The 19,710-nt window shown below is 46.9% G+C and overlaps 1 protein-coding gene across 1 annotated transcript in view; it reads right to left on the reverse strand.

Annotated features, from left to right (window-relative positions):
- Positions 1-15,819, reverse strand: part of LOC135207390 (uncharacterized) — a 111,374-nt gene extending 95,555 nt beyond the window's left edge. The window contains exons 1-3 of the mRNA XM_064239120.1: positions 15,315-15,819; positions 14,441-15,053; positions 5,283-5,499 (exon numbers count right to left, since the gene is read on the reverse strand). Coding sequence (XP_064095190.1) covers positions 5,283-5,499; positions 14,441-15,053; positions 15,315-15,819 — 1,335 coding nt within the window. The remainder of the gene's footprint in view (positions 1-5,282; positions 5,500-14,440; positions 15,054-15,314) is intronic.
- Between the last annotated feature and the right edge of the window lie 3,891 nt (positions 15,820-19,710).

Genomic DNA, 19,710 nt, shown 5'->3' on the forward strand with positions numbered 1-19,710 from the left:
TCACAAAATACCAACAATCACCTACACCTAATGGTAGCAAGGAGAATTCTGACATGAGCTAAAACATTTGAAACAAACCTAGTGGAGAACAGGTGAACTAGACAGTCATCCAGGCAGCCATTTGATTTTATTGTTTAAATGCCAACTTGCCTAATCGGTAAGGAGATGTAGCTAACTTTAACATCCGCGAACTTCATTCATTCGAGGACGCTGTTCGGGACTCGAAAAATTTGAAACCTGAATCAACTTTCTTCATTTAAACCTCCAAAATGCTTTATTCTCTTTTCATTTTTTTATGGTTTTCTGGAACAAGCTTATGCTTTGCTTCACTACATCCAATAATATTGTAAGTATTTTCATATTACTATTGTTGTATTATAAAATACCAACAGCAATCAATGTTTTGGTTTGGAAATCAGATGAGGGCGATTGCAAGGGTAAGTTTATTGAACTCAAATCTGAGCGATTTTCTGGTTTCTGATTAGCGTCAGTGGATCTCTAGATACTCTACTGATATGGGACAAGGTTATTTTACATTATATGAAGTGTTTTCAAGTCAAAATATCACTTGGATACGTATTGTTGTGAACAAAATTTAAGTCATTTTTTTTTTATTAGATGGCGCTGAAGGAATGTTTATTGTGAGAAAAAAAATTGACAGATTGCATTTGATATTTTCACTTGATTTCATCAGAATACTATGAGCTTTATATATTAATCTTTTATCGGAGTGAAAACAGAAAAATGTGTTCTTTCATGCCGATTACTTTCGGGAGTTTCATTCATGTTGCAAATGCACAATAATAGTCGTTGGCAGATGAACATTATTTCCTCAGCTTCAGCTACAACTTTATCTTAAATTTAGCAGTACGTATGTGTGCTTGCCGGTCTTTTCTCCATAGAAAATAAGGATATTGTAATGTAAAAATATTCAGTCCTATTCTACTTAACATCATTTGTAACAACTACGGTAATTTTTTACTATAATACGATGGTTGAAATGCAAGCAAACTGCTGTTGTTGTCGGATTTGGTTGTTCTTAGCAAATCAGCTGTTTCTGGCTGTATGTGTTCAAAACAAGTACGTATAACATTACTAACGAGACTTTTAGCATTCTCTTTTACTTTTTTAACTTAACTAGAAGATGGGACAGATAAAGAGATGGAGAAAAGGGGTTAACCTAAATAGAAAATGGGATAGAAAGAGGAGGAAAAGAGGTTAGCCTATTGTTTGTGTGTTCGTGGCTTGAAGCACGGTTCGCAAACTGGAACAAAAATTTTGTTAACCTTTGGTTCGTAACCCGATTTGTGGACTTATGTATTCACGGATTTCTCTCGGGAACATATACCCCCATTATTTGTGGAAAATTTGTCTATTCGCAATATTTTTCTATGAGAAATATCCACAAATTCCTGTTTTTTATCATCAATTTCATCATAAAATGCACTTTTTGTGAATTCGCGCAACTCCCATTGCGTAAGATTGCGGTATTACTGTAAAAATTTTTAGTGAGTTTTTCTTGAGTTTTAGCTAACAAAGTAGGCAGTTTTATGCGTTTTTATAGGGGTTTCAACTACTCGCAGATTCCAGCTACTTACGGTGGGGGGGGAGACACTATACAGGTAGTGTTCAAGTTATGGTAATTTGTCTTACGATAATCCGATTTCATGATGGGGTAAGCAATTAATACTGATACAACAATATTTTGAAAATATTTTAAAATTTTGCTCGTAATGGGTGTAGGCAGCAGCGTCCCACCAAGGAGCGAGAGAGACCAAATTACATTAACCTAACTTTATCCTATCTTCGCATCTTCAAGTTAAATAACTTCAAAAAACAGCACAAGATAATGATGAAAGTAGTGTTTTAACGTTATCGCTCATTGCTTAAATGTGTACAGCCATGAACAAGCTAAGGAGAAACCACTACTTTGCTAAGTATGTACAACTGAATTGGATAACAACAACATCCATTTGACTTGTATTTCAACCATCGTACAATAGTAAACAATTACCGTAGTTATGTTATAAATTACATCACATAGAATAGGATTGATATGTTTTTATGTAATAACTTTATTTGCCAAAGATCAAAGATCAGCTAGGAAATATACTGTTAAATTTAAACCAAGTTGTAGCTGAAGCTAAGAACACTGTTCAAGCTGCTGATGACTTATTGTGCATCGGCAACAAGGATAAAACTCCCGTAAACTTTGCCGTCAAACATACTGTAGAGAAAATTGAGAAAGAATCCTTGTAATCAAAACTTCTGGACTTGAAAGAACACATTTTATAGTTGTTTTCATGCCGATAAAAGATAAATAACTTAAAGCTTGTATTACAATGAAATCAAGTAAAAATAGCAAACAGAATCAAGTAATTCTTTGAAACAATAAGGATGCCCACAACACAATCTGCTAATGAACAAAATAATTTAGTTCACAACGAGACTTATTCACATCATATTTCAACTTAAAAACACGTTTGTATAATGAAAAATGACCTTGTCTCATATAAGTAAAGTATCTAGATATTCTTTTATACTACCTAGAAGCAATAAAATTTGCTCAGAATTGAGTTAAATATGGCAAAATAAACTTGTATATTTGGCATCAGCTGACTTCCAAAACAAAACATTGACTGCTTTGTTAGTATTTTATAATACAATAATATGAGAATACGTACTAGAATATTATTGGATACAGTGAAGTAATGTATAACTTTAAACGATTCATGGAAAAGATAGTACATATTCGTTAAGTTTGTATTATGTAATTATAATAGCCATCAGCTGCCTGCCATTGCTCAATTATGCCGTTGTTGGTCCAAATCTGATTCTCATTTTGTGTCCATTAATTTTCTTTTCTACTGATATATAACAGTAGTCAGAATGCATTGAACCTCCACAATTGGTTCATATTAACCCTCTTACGCCGATTGGACGTATTAAACGTCGAGTCAAAATGTCTCCCGTATGCCGATTGGACGTATCATACGTCGGCTCAAAAAAGTTTTTTTAAAAATTCGCGGAAAAATACTTATAGGCCTACCAGCCGAAAACCTTTGTATCACGCGCCTTGGGGGATGCTGGGAGTTCACGGATCAAGGCGTTGTTTTGTTTACAATCGCTACGCAGGCGCGCAAGCGCGAATTTCTTTCTTATCGCACTAAAAAGTATCAGTGACACATCTCGGAAATTATTTCGTCACTTTGACATAATTATTGCACCATTTTAAATTATCCTTTACATGAAGTAATTATATATGAAAATGTGCGCAATTTCATGCACAATACAACTAAAAAAATACTCATGATTGTAGCTTTTATCAATTTTGTTTTGAAATATTTTCATATAAATAACGATAAGTGCAAAAATTTCAACCTTCGGTCAACTTTGACTCTACAGAAAAGGTCGAGAAACACAATTGTAAGCTAAAATTCTTATATTATAGTAATATTCAATCATTTGCCTTCATTTTGCAACAAATTGGACGCTCTAGCACATATTTCGATTTATGGTGAATTTATGAAAACACTTTTTTCCTTACGTTCGTGCGATAACTCTTCCGATAAATTTTTTCGTGCGATTGTCCTAATGTTTGCACCCTTTTAAATTTGCCGTTACATAAAGTTTTATATATGGAAATGTGCGCAATTTCATGCACAATACAACAACAACCCATGGTTGTAGCTTTTATCAGTTTTTGAAATATTTTTCATATAAATAACGTTAAGTGCAAAAATTTCAACTTTCGGTCAACTTTGACTCTACCGAAATGGTCGAAAAACGCAATTGTAAGCTAAAACTCTTATATTCTAGTAATATTCAATCATTTACCTTCATTTTGCAATGACTTGGAATATTTCAATATTTCGATTTATGGTGAATTTATGAAAAAAAAAAATTACGTTAGCGCGCGGTAACTCTTCCGAAAAAATCAGAATTTTTTTTTGTGCGATTGTTGAAATGTTTGCACCATTTAAAATTAGCTGTTACATAAAGTTTTATATATGAAAATGTGCGCAATTTCATGTAGAATACAACTAAAAATGATTGAAGGTTGTAGCGTTTTCTCTTTTTCGAAATATTTGCATATAAATCACGATAAATAGAAAAAAAACCACGTTCGGTCAAATTTGACCTCTACCGAAATAGTTGAAAAACGCAATTGTAAGCTAAAACTCTTACGGCCTAGTAATATTCCGTCATTTTCTTCATTTTGAAACAAATTTGAAGTCTCTAAAACAATATTGTGATTTATGGTGAATTTTTGAAAAATATATTTACCTTCACTCCGCGCGCCGATTCGCGGCCGCAAGTCTCCGAAATACGTACATGGCATTATCCTAATATTTGTGCTCCTTTTCATATTAGCCTTTTTATAGAGTTTCATATATCAAAATGTGCGCAAATTCATGAAGAATACAATAAAAAATAATTGAAGGTTGTAGCTTTTTCCATCTTCGAAATATGTTGACATATGAAAAAATATATATATTAAAATTTCGACATTCGGTCAAATTTAACTCGTCCGAAATGGTCGAAATCTGCAATTCTAATCTAAAACTCTTACAGTATCGTAATATTCAATCATTTGTCTTAATTTTGAAAAAAATTGGAAGTCTCTAGAACAATATTGTGATTTACGGTGAATTTTTGAAAAAAATATTTTTTTGCGTCCGCGCGTTACGAATTCGTACATCATTTTGTGATAATATTTTTCCGGTGTTGCTTTTATTGTTTTACAATGTATTATATATCAAAATGATTGCAATTTAGTGTACAATACAACCTCCCCCCCCAAAAAAAAAGTAACTGGTTAGCTTTGACCGTTTTCTGCACAGCGTGATTTGAATACAATTATGTATGAATTTTTTTTTTTCGCTACCATATATCGCATTATTTACATATGATAATGATATTATTTTTCATTTCTGATGGTTGCATTCTAAACTTCAGGCAATGACAAAAAAAGGAGCCAAAAATGAACTCTTAATCTTCAAAAGTACGCGCGCTGTAATTTTTTGAAAAAATTATTTTTTCCCATTCCGCGCCTCCACTTCAAACCAGGCCCGGCATACGGGAGACGTTTTGATTTTTAGGGCTCCGGCGTAAGAGGGTTAATAAATTAATATACCATATACGTAATATACAGTATAACTTGAGTATTACCTGGGCACCCTATCCCTGCATATAAATATATGCAGTATATTCAACAATATGTACTGTACAGTGTGTAAGCATAAAATATAATATACTTAGTATAGCTATCATATACTTACTTCCTCCAGATGAGAGGACTTATTAAGTGTTTCTTTCAAAATCAAGTCTTCTCTTTCTTGTAACTGCTTCCTTTGATTCTCCTCTTCTTGGGCAGACTTGCGAGATTCTTCAACCATAGCAAGAATAGCCTTCTTTTCATCAAAACTGAGACCTTGCATGTCAAAACCAGCATCTGCACACAAAAGATAATTTTTAAGAATTTTATTAAACCAGCATCTGCACACAAAAGACAATTTTTCAGAATTTTACTAACCAGCATCTGCACACAAAAGACAATTTTTCAGAATTTTACTAAGTACAAACAAAACTTAAATCAGCCAGTGCTCACATGCATGACACTTACAGCTAACATGCATGTGAGCACTGATACAAAACATCTGATGAAAATTATTGTATTCAGGTAATAACACTGCGACAGGGGCTGCTTATTTGCTGATGGAAATAAATATTCTTTCTTTTTCATTACATTTTCAAAAGGTTCACATTTTCAGGATTTTCTGTATACAAGCGTACCCATGTACGGTACAGTAGCAGTACCTGACCTCACTCCAGTACATCAACAGAGAAGCACCTCACAGGGAAATAAATACCACTTAAAACATCATTTTTGCAATACACAGAAATCAGTATTGGAAGTTCTTTGAAACATCTTTACGTCTTTTTCTCCCTTTAATCCCAGTACCTGACCTCACTCCAGTGCATCAACAGAGAAGCACCTCACAGGGAAATGCTACTTAAAACATCATTTTTGCAATACACAGAAATCAGTATTGGAAGTTCTTTGAAACATTTTTATGTCTTTTTCTCCTTTTAATCCGACTCTCTTGTCAGTACAATTTTATCAAAATTTTCTTCCTCTTAGTCTACCTATTCAGGACTAAATCTTTCGAGGTCACCAAGGAGGATCTAGAGCTGACTACAAGTAGTTATGATTTAAAATGACAATTTGTCCAAAATTGCATTTTTCCTAACTATACAAACCTGAGGTCCTTTTACAATAGGAAGGTACTAGCGGCAGCTGGATAGGTCGTAAGCTTTCGAACAAGGGGTCTTCGGTTAGTTAACTGCTTGTCCGACAGGCGCGCGCGCGCGACTGGGAGGTAAACAAATCACTTTTGCTTTTGGCCCAAGCAAAAACTGCAGAGTGAGGGGTGGCATGAGGTGGGGCTATGTGTAAAAGGACCTCAGGTTTGTATAGTTAGGAAAAATGCAATTTTGGACAAATTGTCATTTGTTCCGACACGGCATACAAACTCAGTCCTTTACAATAGGAAGACTCACTTCTTGGTGGGAGGAATCTGAGTCTTTTGTGAACAGACTGGTGTTCGCCAACCTTGGAAGTCCTCCCTGGTCGTAAGAGCGAGGGAGGGATCCAAGCTCTGTCCGATTGATCGGGGTGTGCACCGCAGGATCAATGGTCAGACCTCTGGACCGGAGTACTAAGAGAGAGGCAAGCGTATCTCTTCGTACCAGCAATGTAAGAACTTGTTCCTGTACAGGAGCAAATATAAAGTCATGGGTTTGACTCTTGTAGGCATCCACTTCCCCCCCTTGTAGAAGAAGTGGTGGATATTCTGCTCCTATCCCTAGTGAAAGGGATAGGATGGGGCTCTGTCATATAGCTCACCTGCATCTCGTCCTCATCCAGCGTAGTGACGACCGTGGCCCTCTGCCCACAGGTAGAGGAGTAGGAAAAGACGGGAAGAGGGAGCCAGTCACTCACTCATTCACACATCCATCCACACAGTCACACCAGGACTCGATGCTGTTTCAGCCTGCGAGGGTCTGGGTTAGCTACACAACTTGTTTGAGCAGCCACCACGGGTCCCAAGGAAAAGGTATCCAAGGACCTGTGGGCAATATCCCGAAGGTAGAAGGACGTAAAGGTAGTCTGGTTAGACCAGACCCCTGCCTTCAGGACCTGCGCCACGGAGAAGTTCTTACGAAAACGCCCTAACGAGGGGCCAATACTTCTGACTTCGTGAGCTCTCGGACGGGACGTACGGAATGTCGTCACTACCATCAGCCTCATACGCCCTCCTGATGACCTCACGCAGCCAGAATGAAAGAGTGTTCTTGGATACTTCTTTCTTGGTTACCCCGGTGCTAACGAAGAGGCGTCGACACTCAGGCCTGAGGTGTCGAGTTTTCTTCAGATAGCGCCGTAGCGCCCTCACAGGACAAAGCAGCATCTCATCCGCATCATTATCGGTGAAGTCCATTAGGGAGGGAAATCGTGAATGACTCGAACCTGTCGTCAGGGATCGACGGTTTCTGAGTCTTCGCAACGAAGTTCGGGACGAAATCGAGCGTCACAGATCCCCATCCCCTGGAATGTCGTACATCATAGGAAAGACCATGAAGTTCCCCTACTCTCTTCGCCGATGCCAGGGCCCAGCAAGAAGAGGGTCTTGAGGGTCAGATCCCTGTCTGACGACTCTCGGAGTGGCTCGAACGGCGTTCGAGTCAAACTCCTAAGGACGAGAGTCACATCCCACGCAGGGGGCCTGAGTTCCCTGGGTGTGGGCAAGACCTTTCGAAGCTCCTCATAAGCAAGGAGATCTCGAACGAGTTCGAGATGTCCAATCCCCTCAGTTTCAGGACGAGCGCCAAGGCGGCTCTGATCCTTTGACTGTGGGGACTGAGAGGAGCTTTCTTTTTCTTCGGCGAAGGAAAAAACGAGGAAATCCGCTACCTGCTGAAGAGTGGCTCTGAGAGGAGATAGACCCCGTCTACGACACCAACCACAGAAGACGGCCCACTTCCCCTGGTACATCACAGCTGCAGAGGACTGACGGACGTTTCCAGCCATCTCTGTTGCTGCGCTACGAGAAAAGCCTCTCGTTCGCAAGAGATGGTGGATAACAGCCAGCCGTGAAGACGTAGGGACTGGACTGCTCGGTGGTACCGCTCGACGTGTGGCTGGGCGAGAAGGTTGTGCCAAGGGGGAATCTCTCTCGGTTCTCCTGCGAGAAGAGCCAGCAGGTCCGGATACCAAATGGCCTGTGGCCATTTGGGAGCCACCAGATCATCCTGAGATTCGGGGTGACCAGTGCTCGACTGATCACCTTGCGAATCAGGCTGAACGGGGGAAAGGCATAGACGAAGAGGTTGTCCCACGGGTGTTGAAGAGCGTCCTCTGCAGCTGCCCATGGGTCCGGCACGGCCGAGAAGAACACCTGGAGCTTCCTGTTGTGCCGGGTGACGAACAGATCCACGACTGGTCGCCCCCACAGGTCGAAGAGCCTTTCCGCCACGTCCTGGTGGTAGAGACCATTCGGTCCCTATCACCTGATCCCGACGGCTGAGCGTGTCTGCTACTACATTCCTCTTCCCTGGAATGTAGCGTGCCGACAGCTCTATTGAGTGTGCCTCGGCCCACTCGTGCACCTGCCGAGTCAACTGGTACAACGGGAGAGACACTAGGCCCCCTGTTTGTTGACGTAGGCCACCACCGTGGTGTTGTCGCACATCAACACCACTGAGTGTCCCATCAAGCGGTCCTGGAAACTCTTGGAGAGCGAGGAACGCTGCCTTGAGTTCCAGTACATTGATGTGAAGGTGCTTGTCGTTCTCGTCCCACACTCCTGAAGTCAGCAACTCCTCCAGGTGTGCGCCCCATCCCTCAGTCGATGCGTCTGAGAACAGCTGCATGTCCGGGGGGGGAGTGCGCAGAGGCACTCCTCTTAAGAGGTTCCTGTCGTCCAGCCACCAGGCTAGGTCCTGCCTCACCTCCGGTGTCAGTGACACTGGAAAGCTTGGGGGATCCGTCGCCTGTGACCAACTCTCCTTTAGTCTCCACTGAAGAGACCGCAGGTGAAGACGCCCGTGAGGGACTAACTTCTCGAGTGACGACAGGTGTCCGATCACGACTTGCCATCGCTGAGCTACCTGTTCCTGCCGAGACAGGAACTGGTTGGCTGCCTCCCTGAATCTGCTGATCCGCGAGTCTGCGGGGAAGACTCGCCCTGCTACCGTGTCGATCAGCATACCCAGGTACTTCATCCTCTGCTTGGGCTCGAGATCGGACTTTTCGAAGTTCACAACGATCCCCAGATCGCGACAGAACTCGAGCAGTCAATCCCTGTCCTGTAGCAACTGCGAGCGGGAGCTCGCCAGGACTAACCAATCGTCGAGATACCTCATCAGACGTATCCCGTGCGAATGGGCCCAAGCAGACACCAGAGTGAACACTCGAGTGAACACCTGTGGGGCGGTTGAGAGACCGAAGCAAAGTGCCCTGAACTGGTACACCGTCCCGTCGAGGATGAAGCGGAGGTACTTTCTGGAGGACTGATGAATGGGTATTTGGAAATACGCATCCTTCAAGTCCACTGAAAGCATGAAATCGTTCTCCCTGATGGAGTCGAGCACTGAGCGTGCCGTCTCCATCGTGAACCGGGTCTGGCGAACAAACCGGTTCAGAGGAGAGAGATCTATCACCGGGCGCCAGCCTCCCGTAGACTTTTCCACCAGGAAGAGTCGACTGTAAAAGCCCGGTGACTGATCCGTGACGATTTCTACAGCTCTCTTGCTCAGCATGGTCTTGATCTCCTGTCTCAATGCTACGTCCTTCGATGACCCTGGAACGTACGACTGCTGTTGGACCGGGTTGGAGGTGAGGGGTGGCCGAGATTCGAAGGGTAATAGATATCCCTCCCGAAGAACATCTACAATCCAGGTCTCGGCGCCGGAGCGCTGCCAAGTTGCCCAATGGCTGGCCAGGCACCCCCCCACTTCCGGCAGCAGGTGAGGGGGAACGCCGTCCCTAGCGTTTCCCCCCTTTCTTCGACTTCTTCCCAGAGCCTCCACGGGAGGAGGAGGGCTGGGAGGAGGGCTGGTTACGGCTCCCCTTGGTAGAAGTCGAAGAAGACAGAGTCTTTCTTTCCCCGGGGCTTCGACGCAGCTACCGTCTTAGCCACCGAGGAAGCGCTAGCCGAGCTCTTTGGCTTGGCCGCAGTCCGAGGCTGCCCAGAAGCCTTCGAGACTGCCTGGTGAACCAGACGGTCACTGTCGTCAGTGCGCCGTCTGTCCACCGCAGCGTCCACCATCTCTCCTGGGAAGAGAGACGTGGAACAAATCCGTAAAGGTCCGTTGCGAAGTCCCAACGCCGCTTCACGCCCGGCCGCCCTGGAAACGAGTAGGACAGCGTCCCTTAGTCGGAGAACCAGGTTGGCCCAACAGGTTCACCGTCTGGTGGGCAAGGAAGGAGATGGCTCTTCCTCCAGACTGGCAAAGTCTCCTAAAGGCCGAGTCATCTTCGGGAGAAATTCCCCGGAGTTGGCTGCGACCTTAGATACTGCTGAGGGACCACAGATCTAGCCAGGAGACGGCCTGGAAAGCTGCCATGGCGGTAGATTCCAGGCCGAGTGCCTCTTGCTGTGAGAACCATAGGTTCTCGGACAGGAGCTGCTGCAGAGAACACACCCGGAGTCAGCCTGGCTAACTCCGGGTTCACCTGTTTGGGCGGCATCGGGTCTTCAGATGGCACGTAAAAAACGCCGCTGTCGCAGCAGAGGAGGTGGAAGCAGCTTGCTCGACCTGCCACGACTTGAGCGAACCGTCTTGTCCGGAGACAAGCGATTCAACCTGGTCCAGCACTGAGTCTGCAAGCTCGGAACGCGGCAAACCCACCGTCGGTCTGGGTTCCCTCTTCGGGCCCCAGAACGACTCGAGCCGGGACGTGGGCTCGGATGGTGGGAGCGGCGATCCTTCCGCGAGGTCGTTGTGCTGACGAATCAGCGCAATAACCTCGGCAAAGTTCCTCTGGATCTCAGGAGTGACTGCGTCCTGCGGAGTCGGACCATCCAGTCCCTCAAACAGGAGCATCTCCCGAGACCCTCCTCCCTCGAGGGGAGGAACAGCGACAGACCCCTCTCGGTCTCCTCCAACCACTTGTGCGTACGACCTGGCTGGTCCGAGAACCGTGCCTGGTACGTACGACGACGTGGTGGGATCCTGAGGGGCGCACCCCTCACGATCACTCCTCAATACCTCGCCCCTCCCGGTGTAACCCGAGGAGGTTGAAGGTATGGGAGAGGCAGACCTGACGCTCCCTCCTCGCTCGCTGGCAGAACCAGTGGGCTTGGAAGACTGCAGGCGATCGCCAACCCGCGGTGGCGATCGAGCTGCAGACCTAGTCGAGCCGTCTCGCTGTGGAGAACGGCTGGACCGAGAACAGCGGCCCCGATCTCGTGTGTCAGAGGAGCTGGTGCTGGTCGCCGTACCCGATCGCTCTCTGTGAGAGTGACGGTCAGGTGACCGGCGAGCTCCACTGTCACGGTGAGACCGGTGCGTATCCTCACGGTGCGTCAGTTCGCTGGTACCAGCCGTGGCTGGTGCCGCGAACGACGGGGGGGGACCTCTTCCCAGCCTCAGCCCGTGGCCGGTCATGGACCGTCACGTCCGCTCCCGGGTAGCCAGCTGCTCGCCGCGAGAGCGAGAGCTGGTCTGGTGAGAGTCGCGTGAGCGGCTGTCACCAGTCTTCCGCTCCGTGCCGTGAACCTGACGCTGAGCGGACTCAGAGGTCTGGTTCTTGGCTGCACGGTCGCTGTTAGGCGACCGTACACTCGGTACCTCTCGCGAACGAGAGGCCGAGACGGACCCTGCTGCCGTGGCCGAACCACTAACAGCAGGTGAGGAAGTGCCGGTGTTAGCCGGCACTCCTCTGGTCCCCGTAGTCTTCTTCCTTGCGGAAGAAGAGACGGGTCCTGCCCCGAAGGAGCAGGGTGACCAGCGGAAGACCCCCCGTCTCACCAGAGCGAGACGGGCCCTTAGAAGTTCCTGAAGGAGACTTCTTAGGGGGGGGGAGGCGACCTTCTTCTTCTTCGGCGGGGGGAGCCTTAGAAGAAGAAGGGGAAGAGGCGGCAGACGACGACGACGACGAAGAAGACGATGAAGACGACGACGACACCTTCCTCCTCCTCTTCTTCTTCTTCGTCGTCAACCTCCTCAGGACCGACTCAGATCTGTCATCCAGAGCGGAGCCGGGGGCTGCTGTTGCCGAAGCAACAGGGCCCGGACGCACCTGTCCGAACAGATCAGCATCGGGAGCAGCGGCGCCAGGAACAGGAACAACGTCAGCAGGTGCAGGCATCACAGGAACAGCAGTAGAGACGGCAGGAGCAGGTACAGGAACGGCAGCAGTGGTCATTAACGTCACGTCCGTGAACGGCGGCTGGGCAGGTACGGCAGGTACGGCAGGCTGTGCAGGCGGTCCAGATGGACGGACCAGCGGCACAGACATCCTTGGTACTGGTGGGAGGTCCAGGGGCGAGCTCTCGGCACACAAAGTCGGTCGCGGCAGCACGGGCAAACCCAGGTGGCGGCATCACACTCCCCCGGTGGTACGGCGACTGGCCCCTGCACCGATGTAGTAGGTGTTACAGAGACCGCGTGCGGGGTGCTACAAACCAGTGAGGAGGTGAAGCGTAGCCAGGTGTTGTAAGGGTCGTGGTGGTGGTCATAACCGTCGCATGGGTGACCGCCACGGAGCCAGCGAGATGGTAGAGCAGCCCCTGGACACTCTGCACGCCCTGCAGCCCCAACGATGCCCACACCTGTCCGAGGTCGTCCTTCGCGGCAACCGCACCTGAGGAAGCAAAAGTCGGGTGATTAGCAGGATCCTCTACCCGCTCGCGCGAAGACGAACGGATAGAGGACCCAGAGTACAACTCGACGTCAGGGTATCTAGCGCCCTCCTCCACACTCGACAAGTCAGGTGAGGAGAAGGACCTAGAAACCCCCCCGAAGGGGAAGGCGCCAAACGTGGAAGCTGAGCGGGCGGCAGGAAAGAAGACGAAGTGTCCGTAACCAAAGGAGTCGCGGGAGAGCTTTCCGACGACTCCTTTGCAGGCCTTCGCTTCTTCCTGCCCTCATACAAAGTCCACTGCGCCTCCGACCAATTATTACAAACTTCACAGGGCTCGGCTCGGGTGCATTCGCGCCCCCGACACCGAGCGCACAAAATATGAGGGTCAATCTCCGGGAATGAGCGGAACTTTCCGCATTTACGCCCTTCGGTACCCGGGCATAGTCTCCGTGGGGTAGCGAGGCGAGGAGATTCCATAATTGACCAATAATTCACAATTAATTAGATAAAGAGAAATGATTGTACTTACAATGATTCTTTCATACACAAACACAACCATATACTCAAGGAAAGCAAACGACGAGAAGCGGGCAGAGAGCGTCGAACACACACGTCCACTCGCTGTGAGGCCGAAAGCAAAAGTGATTTGTTTACCTCCCAGTCGCGCGCGCGCGCCTGTCGGACAAGCAGTTAACTACCGAACCCCTTGTTCGAAAGCTTACGACCTATCCAGCTGCCGCTAGTACCTTCCTATTGTAAAAGGACCGAAGGTTTGTATGCCGTGTCGGAACAAATGACGTTATATATATATACCTGGCAGGTATATATATAGCTATATCCTCTGTCGCACTGGCAGAATTTTCAAAACTCGCGGCAACCGCTAGATCACTGGTAGTTCAGGTGATCGCCACCCCGTTTCCGTGGCGCTGGCGCTCAGAACCATTCCAATTTTCATCAGATTTTCTCTGAACCCTGTCTCCTGAGGTGAGGCGGGTGGGAATTTAATTATATATACCTGCCAGGTAAGTATACATGAAACTTTGTTATATCATAATAACGTCATTTTCATGTATGACACTTACCTGGCAGGTATATATATAGCTGATTGACACATTTGGGGGTGGGTCAAAGACAGCAACATCATCAGTTTAAAACTTAAAATAAATTTTTAAATACTCTTAGGTTCCTTACCTGCTAAGGTAGCTGACTTCATAGGTCCTGCCTCTTAGCCTGCTAAACCTTAGTAGCTCTCAACTAGGATGTGACCCGAGTGTTGAAGAAGCTATCAAAAGGGTCTGACAACTGGACGAGACCAATTTGCTGACAGGAAACCCTAGTCCTCTCTCACCATGGGCATTCATGCTAGGAAATGTTAGTCCACCTGAACCACACACACACATTATCCCTAACAAACTACATATACTTCATAGACTGAAGAGGGAATAAACCCTATCAGACAACCATAAAAACACTACAAACTAATTAAAATATCCTAGCATGTTAGTCATTTATGGGGTGGCAACTCCTTTGCCCAATACTGCACCTGAGGATACGTAAGGGCCCAACGTTTGACAGTTGTCAAAAGTTGTTTTGACGTTTCCGAGATAATGAGAGGCAAAAACTGAGTTAGTCCTCCAAAACGTCGTTTCAATAATATCCTTGAGGGCCATATTTCTCTTGAACGCCAAGGACGTCGCTACCGCTCTCACTTCGTGCGCCTTAAACTTAAGCAGGCCGAAGTTCTCTTCCTGGCATAGCATATGTGATTCCTTAATTAGCTCCCTTAGGAAGAAGGCGATAGCATTTTTAGTCATGGCTCTGCTGGGGTCCTTCACGGAGCACCAAAGTGATTCTGAAGTCCCTCTAATACTCCTAGTTATCTCTAGATAATGGTGCAAAGCCCTTATTGGGCAGAGAACTCTTTCTTGTTCTTGTCCCACAAGATCTGACAGACCCATAATCTCAAAAGACCTTGGCCAAGGATGAGATGGATTTTCGTTCTTGGCCAAGAAGTCTTCCTGAAAAGAGCATACTGCCTTGTCATGTTTCCAGCCAACATGTTTACTAATGGCTTGCAGTTCACTAACTCTTTTCGCTGTGGCCAAGGCCACCAAAAATATCGTCTTTTTTGAGACATCTCTTAAAGAAGCTTGACCCATCGGTTCAAACTTATTAGTTCCTAGAAATTTCAGAACTATATCTAGGTTCCAAGGAGTCCTATAACGATATTCCTTCCTTGTTTCAAAGGACCTTATGAGGTCTCAGATCCAAATTGGTAATGTCTAAGCCTCTGTGTCTAAAAACCGAGGCTAACATACTTCTGTATCCTTTGACTGTCTGAGTAGATAACCCTGCTTCCTCCTTCAAATACAGAAGGAAATCCGCAATTTGGGTCACAGAGGTACTGGAAAAAGAACCTTTCGACTCTTACACCACTTACGAAAGGTCTCCCACTTCGCCTGGTACACCTTGATTGTTGAGGATCTTCTTGCTCTGGCCACAGCTTTGGCCGCTTCTTTAGAAAACCCCCTCGCTCTGACAAGTCTTTCGATAGTCTGAACGCAGTCAGACCCAGAGCGAGGGTGTTCTTGTGATACCTGTTGAAGTGAGGCTGTTTGAGTAGATCTACTCTTGCTGGAAGTGTTCTTGGTGTGTCGACTGTCCATTCCAGTACCTCTGTGAACCAATCTTGGGCCAGCCAGTAGGGGGCTATGAGAGTCAGTCTCGTGCCTTGACTCTCCCTGAACTTCTTCATAACCTTTCCTAGAATTTTGAACGGGGGAAAGGCGTACGCATCTAGGCCCATCCAATCTAGAAGGAAGGCATCTACTGCGACTGCTTGACGGTCTGGGACTGGAGAGCAGTACGTCGGTAACCTCTTCGTAGTTGCGGTCGCAAATAGGTCCACCACTGGACGACCCCATAAATTCCACAGGCTCTGGCATACTTCTAGATGAAGGGTCCACTCTGTAGACAGCAGTTGACCTTCTCTGCTCAACAGGTCCGCTTCACATTCTTCTCCCCTTGAATGAACCTGGTGAGCAGGGTGACGTTCTCCTTCTCTGCCCACACAAGGACTTCTTCCGCTAACTTGCACAGCGAGACTGAATGAGTTCCTCCTTGCTTTCGAATGTATGCCAGAGCTGTGGTATTGTCTGCGTTGACCTGCACAACCTTGTTGTGGATCAACGCCTTGAACGCTTTCAAAGCCAAGAAAATCGCCATCAGTTCCTTCCTGTTTATATGCCAAGCCGCTTCCTCCTTGCTCCAAAGACCTGACACTTCTTGAGGGCCTAGAGTCGCTCTCCAGCCTGCATCCGACGCGTCTGAAAATAATACAAGGTCTGGGTTCTTCTGCTGGAGCGACATCCCTTCTGCTAACTTTCCTGGAGTTAGCCACCATTGCAATTCCTCCTTGATCTTATATGGAATCCGAAACAGGAAGGAATCCGGTTGCGATTTTCTTGGCCAGACTTCGTTCAGGAAGATCCGTAAGGGTCTCATGCAAAGCCTTCCTAGAGAAACGAACCGCTCCAGCGGCGAGAGAGTCCCCAATAAGCTCATCCACTCTCGAGCCGAGCATTGGTCTTTCTCTAGGAAGGCTTGCACTATTCGAAGGCACTGAACTTGCCTGTCGGGGGATGGAAAAGCCCGAAAAGTCACTGAGGAAATCAGAATCCCCAAATAGACTAGCTCCTATTTGGGGATCAGATTCGACTTTTCTAAGTTCACCATCAGACCCAATTCGTTTGTCAATTCCAACGTTACTTCTAAGTCCTCCAGACACTGTTGTCTTGATTGGGATCTTACAAGCCAGTCGTCTAGATAGAGCGAGACCCTAATCCCTAGTAGATGCAGCCACTTCGCCACGTTCGACATCACTCTCGTGAACACCTGAGGAGCCATGCAAAGTCCGAAGCAAAGAGCTTTGAACTGAAAGACCCTGTTCTGGCTCACAAACCTTAAATACTTTCTGGATCCTGGATGAATGGGGATATGGAAATACGCGTCTTGAAGGTCCAGGGTAACCATCCAGTCCCCTGGACGTACTGCTGCCAGTACTGATTCGTTCATTTCCATGGTGAATTTTGTCTTTTCCACAAACAAATTGAGATGACTTACATCCAGCACTGGTCTCCATCCTCCCGAGGCTTTCACTACCAAGAAAAGCCTGTTGTAGAATCCTGGGGATGAGTGGTCCAGAACAGGTTCTATTGCTCCTTTCCTGATCATGGAGAGGACTTGCTCCTGCAGGGCCTCTTCTTTCTCTGGATCGCTGTAATGAGCCCCAAGGTCCCTCGGGGATATAGAAAGAGGAGGCTTCTTCAGGGTCCTTAATCAAATCTGAAGGAAAAAGCTGATCTGAGAGGGGCGAAAACCAACTCCGATTTCTGCGCGTTAGAAACGCCCTTTGCTGCAAAGGAGCACAGGAGGGACCTCTTCTTCAACAATCCTGCCGTAAAGAGTGACGCTAATTCGTTCGCTCCATCTCTCAGGGATTTGTCCATGCAGATCATAATACTGCTCGGCAACTGAGAAGCGGACGATTCCTTGTCTTCCAATGTGCGAGCCAGCGCTCCCAAGGACCAGTCAAGAAAGTTAAACACTTCAAAAGTCTGGAAAATGCCCTTCAGAAGATGATCCAGCTCTGAAGAGGTCCACCAAATCTTGGCCGCGTGCAGAGCATGTCTGCGGGAGCCGTCTACAATGCTGGAAAAGTCCCCCTGGGAGGAGGCAGGAACTCCCAGGCCGAGACTTTCCCGTTGCATACCAGACCCCAGACTTCGAGGCCAACTTGGCTGGCGGAAAGGAGAAAGAAGTCTTCCCTGCTTCCCTCTTTTCCTTCAACCAGGAGTTAATCCTTTGAAGGGCTTTCTTAGCAGTAATAGAAAGAGTCATCTTCAAAAACGATGATTTCTTGGGGTTTTTGTTCCTTGAAAACTGCGAAAGGGGTGACAACGGAGCTGAGGGCTGAAACTCCCCTTCGAAGATATACAGGAGACAATCAGTCAACCTTTTATAATCAGAAAAAGGAGCTTCAACATCTTTCTCCTCTTCAGAAGCTAATACCTCAACGTCTTCTTGTGCTGACGAAATCTTCTGTAAGCCTACATCTTTATCAAGAATATCCTCAGCGTACGGATCCAAAACTTGTTTATCAAGCGAATGTTTCCTCTTGTCATGACGAAAGTCTTCTCGGAAGAGTCGGGAGGAAGACGGGTTAATGTCCTGCCGCCTGCGTCCTGCGTCCATCGCTTGCGCTGCGTTCACCATACGTCTATCCGGCTTGTTCTTGCGTCCTGCGTCCTGCATAACTGAGCGTTCGTTCGTCTTAGCCGGTACCGTGAGTCCTGTCCGAGAAACCGAAGGACGAGGAGGACGAGGCAAACTCTGATCAAGCGTCCTCTTGGAGGACTTAACGGGGAGAAAAGCGTCCTTACGTCTCGAGGAAGGCTGATCCGTTGCTTCCCAAGACTTAACCAGGTCAGATAATTTAACTTGCATCTCTCTGAGAAAGTCTCTAGTGTCCGTCTCCTGACGGATCGCATGCGATGGCGGAGAGCGAAGTCGTGAAGCACTCGTACAACTAGGAGACTGGACTTGCCGTCTGCGAGACGGAGAAGATACATACAGGAGAAAGTACCCAGGACGCAGAAGGGTAGTCCCTCTCAGGAGAACCGCCTGCCATCGAACGTCTTGCGTCCTTCCTTGAACGAAACGTTCTTCTCCTTTTAACAGGAATATTGTCCTCATCCGCACTAGATGAAAAATTCTCGGGGCTACTCCAGCTCTCTTGCGCGTAGCCGAGTTCGTCCTGAGATGGGGCTGGTCTGTGCGCCCTCTTGAGTGAATGCGATACGTCTGCATAACGCCGATACTTGCCTGACGCAGAGCTATCGGAAGAAGAAAAACACTTCCCAGTGACGCCTTTTCTACGGCGCACTGCTGCAGCCTGGGACGCAACAGGACTGCCTGATGGGACAACTGATCGTATGGGGACCCCTCTCGCCTCCCTTTGACTGTCGACATACCTTCTCCCTTGGGTCTGGGAGCTTGGTAGCGGTCTAGGCCTAGGAGCATGAGAGAGACGATCAGCCCCCCCCCTCCACTACACTGTCACACACATCAAAAGCACCCACTTTATCAGTAAGACGCGGAATTTGATCGCCCATAGACGCTAGGGCAGCAAACACTTGAACATAATGTGAGTCCTTCGCATCCTCAGGAACAGCAGCAGGCGCAGAAGGTGCTACAACTTCTACTTGGGAAGGAGGTGGAGAAATAGTCACTGAATCATTTAAGGCCTTACTAGAAGAGCCTGACCTCTCACTCCGAGATACAGATCTCCTAGCTCGATCTTTCTCCAATCTCTCCACATATTTCGTGAGAGTCTTCCACTCCTTTTCATTCAAACTCTCACACACATTACACCTATTGTCCCAAGTACACACACACTCTCTACATTTCTTACACACAGTGTGAGGGTCTACCGAAGCTTTCGGTAGCCTCACCTTACATCCTTCTTTCACACACACTCTAAAGATAACACCAGAATCAGACATTGTAAGAGAAATCCAAAACGATTGTCAATGTAACTTTCCAATACGATACCAAAAATCCGTCCAAAATAGTGAAAAGTCAGCAACGAGTTCGAAATCCTAGCAGGGAACCCTCAACGATGTTGACAGTTCGGCTGGCAGAGAAAATCTGATGAAAATGGGAATGGTTCTGAGCGCCAGCGCCACGGAAACAGGGTGGCGATCACCTGAACTACCAGTGATCTAGCGGTTGCCGCGAGTTTTGAAAATTCTGCCAGTGCGACAGAGAATATAGCT

The sequence above is a fragment of the Macrobrachium nipponense genome, chromosome 32 (assembly GCF_015104395.2).
Source record: "Macrobrachium nipponense isolate FS-2020 chromosome 32, ASM1510439v2, whole genome shotgun sequence".
Lineage (NCBI taxonomy): Eukaryota > Metazoa > Arthropoda > Malacostraca > Decapoda > Palaemonidae > Macrobrachium > Macrobrachium nipponense.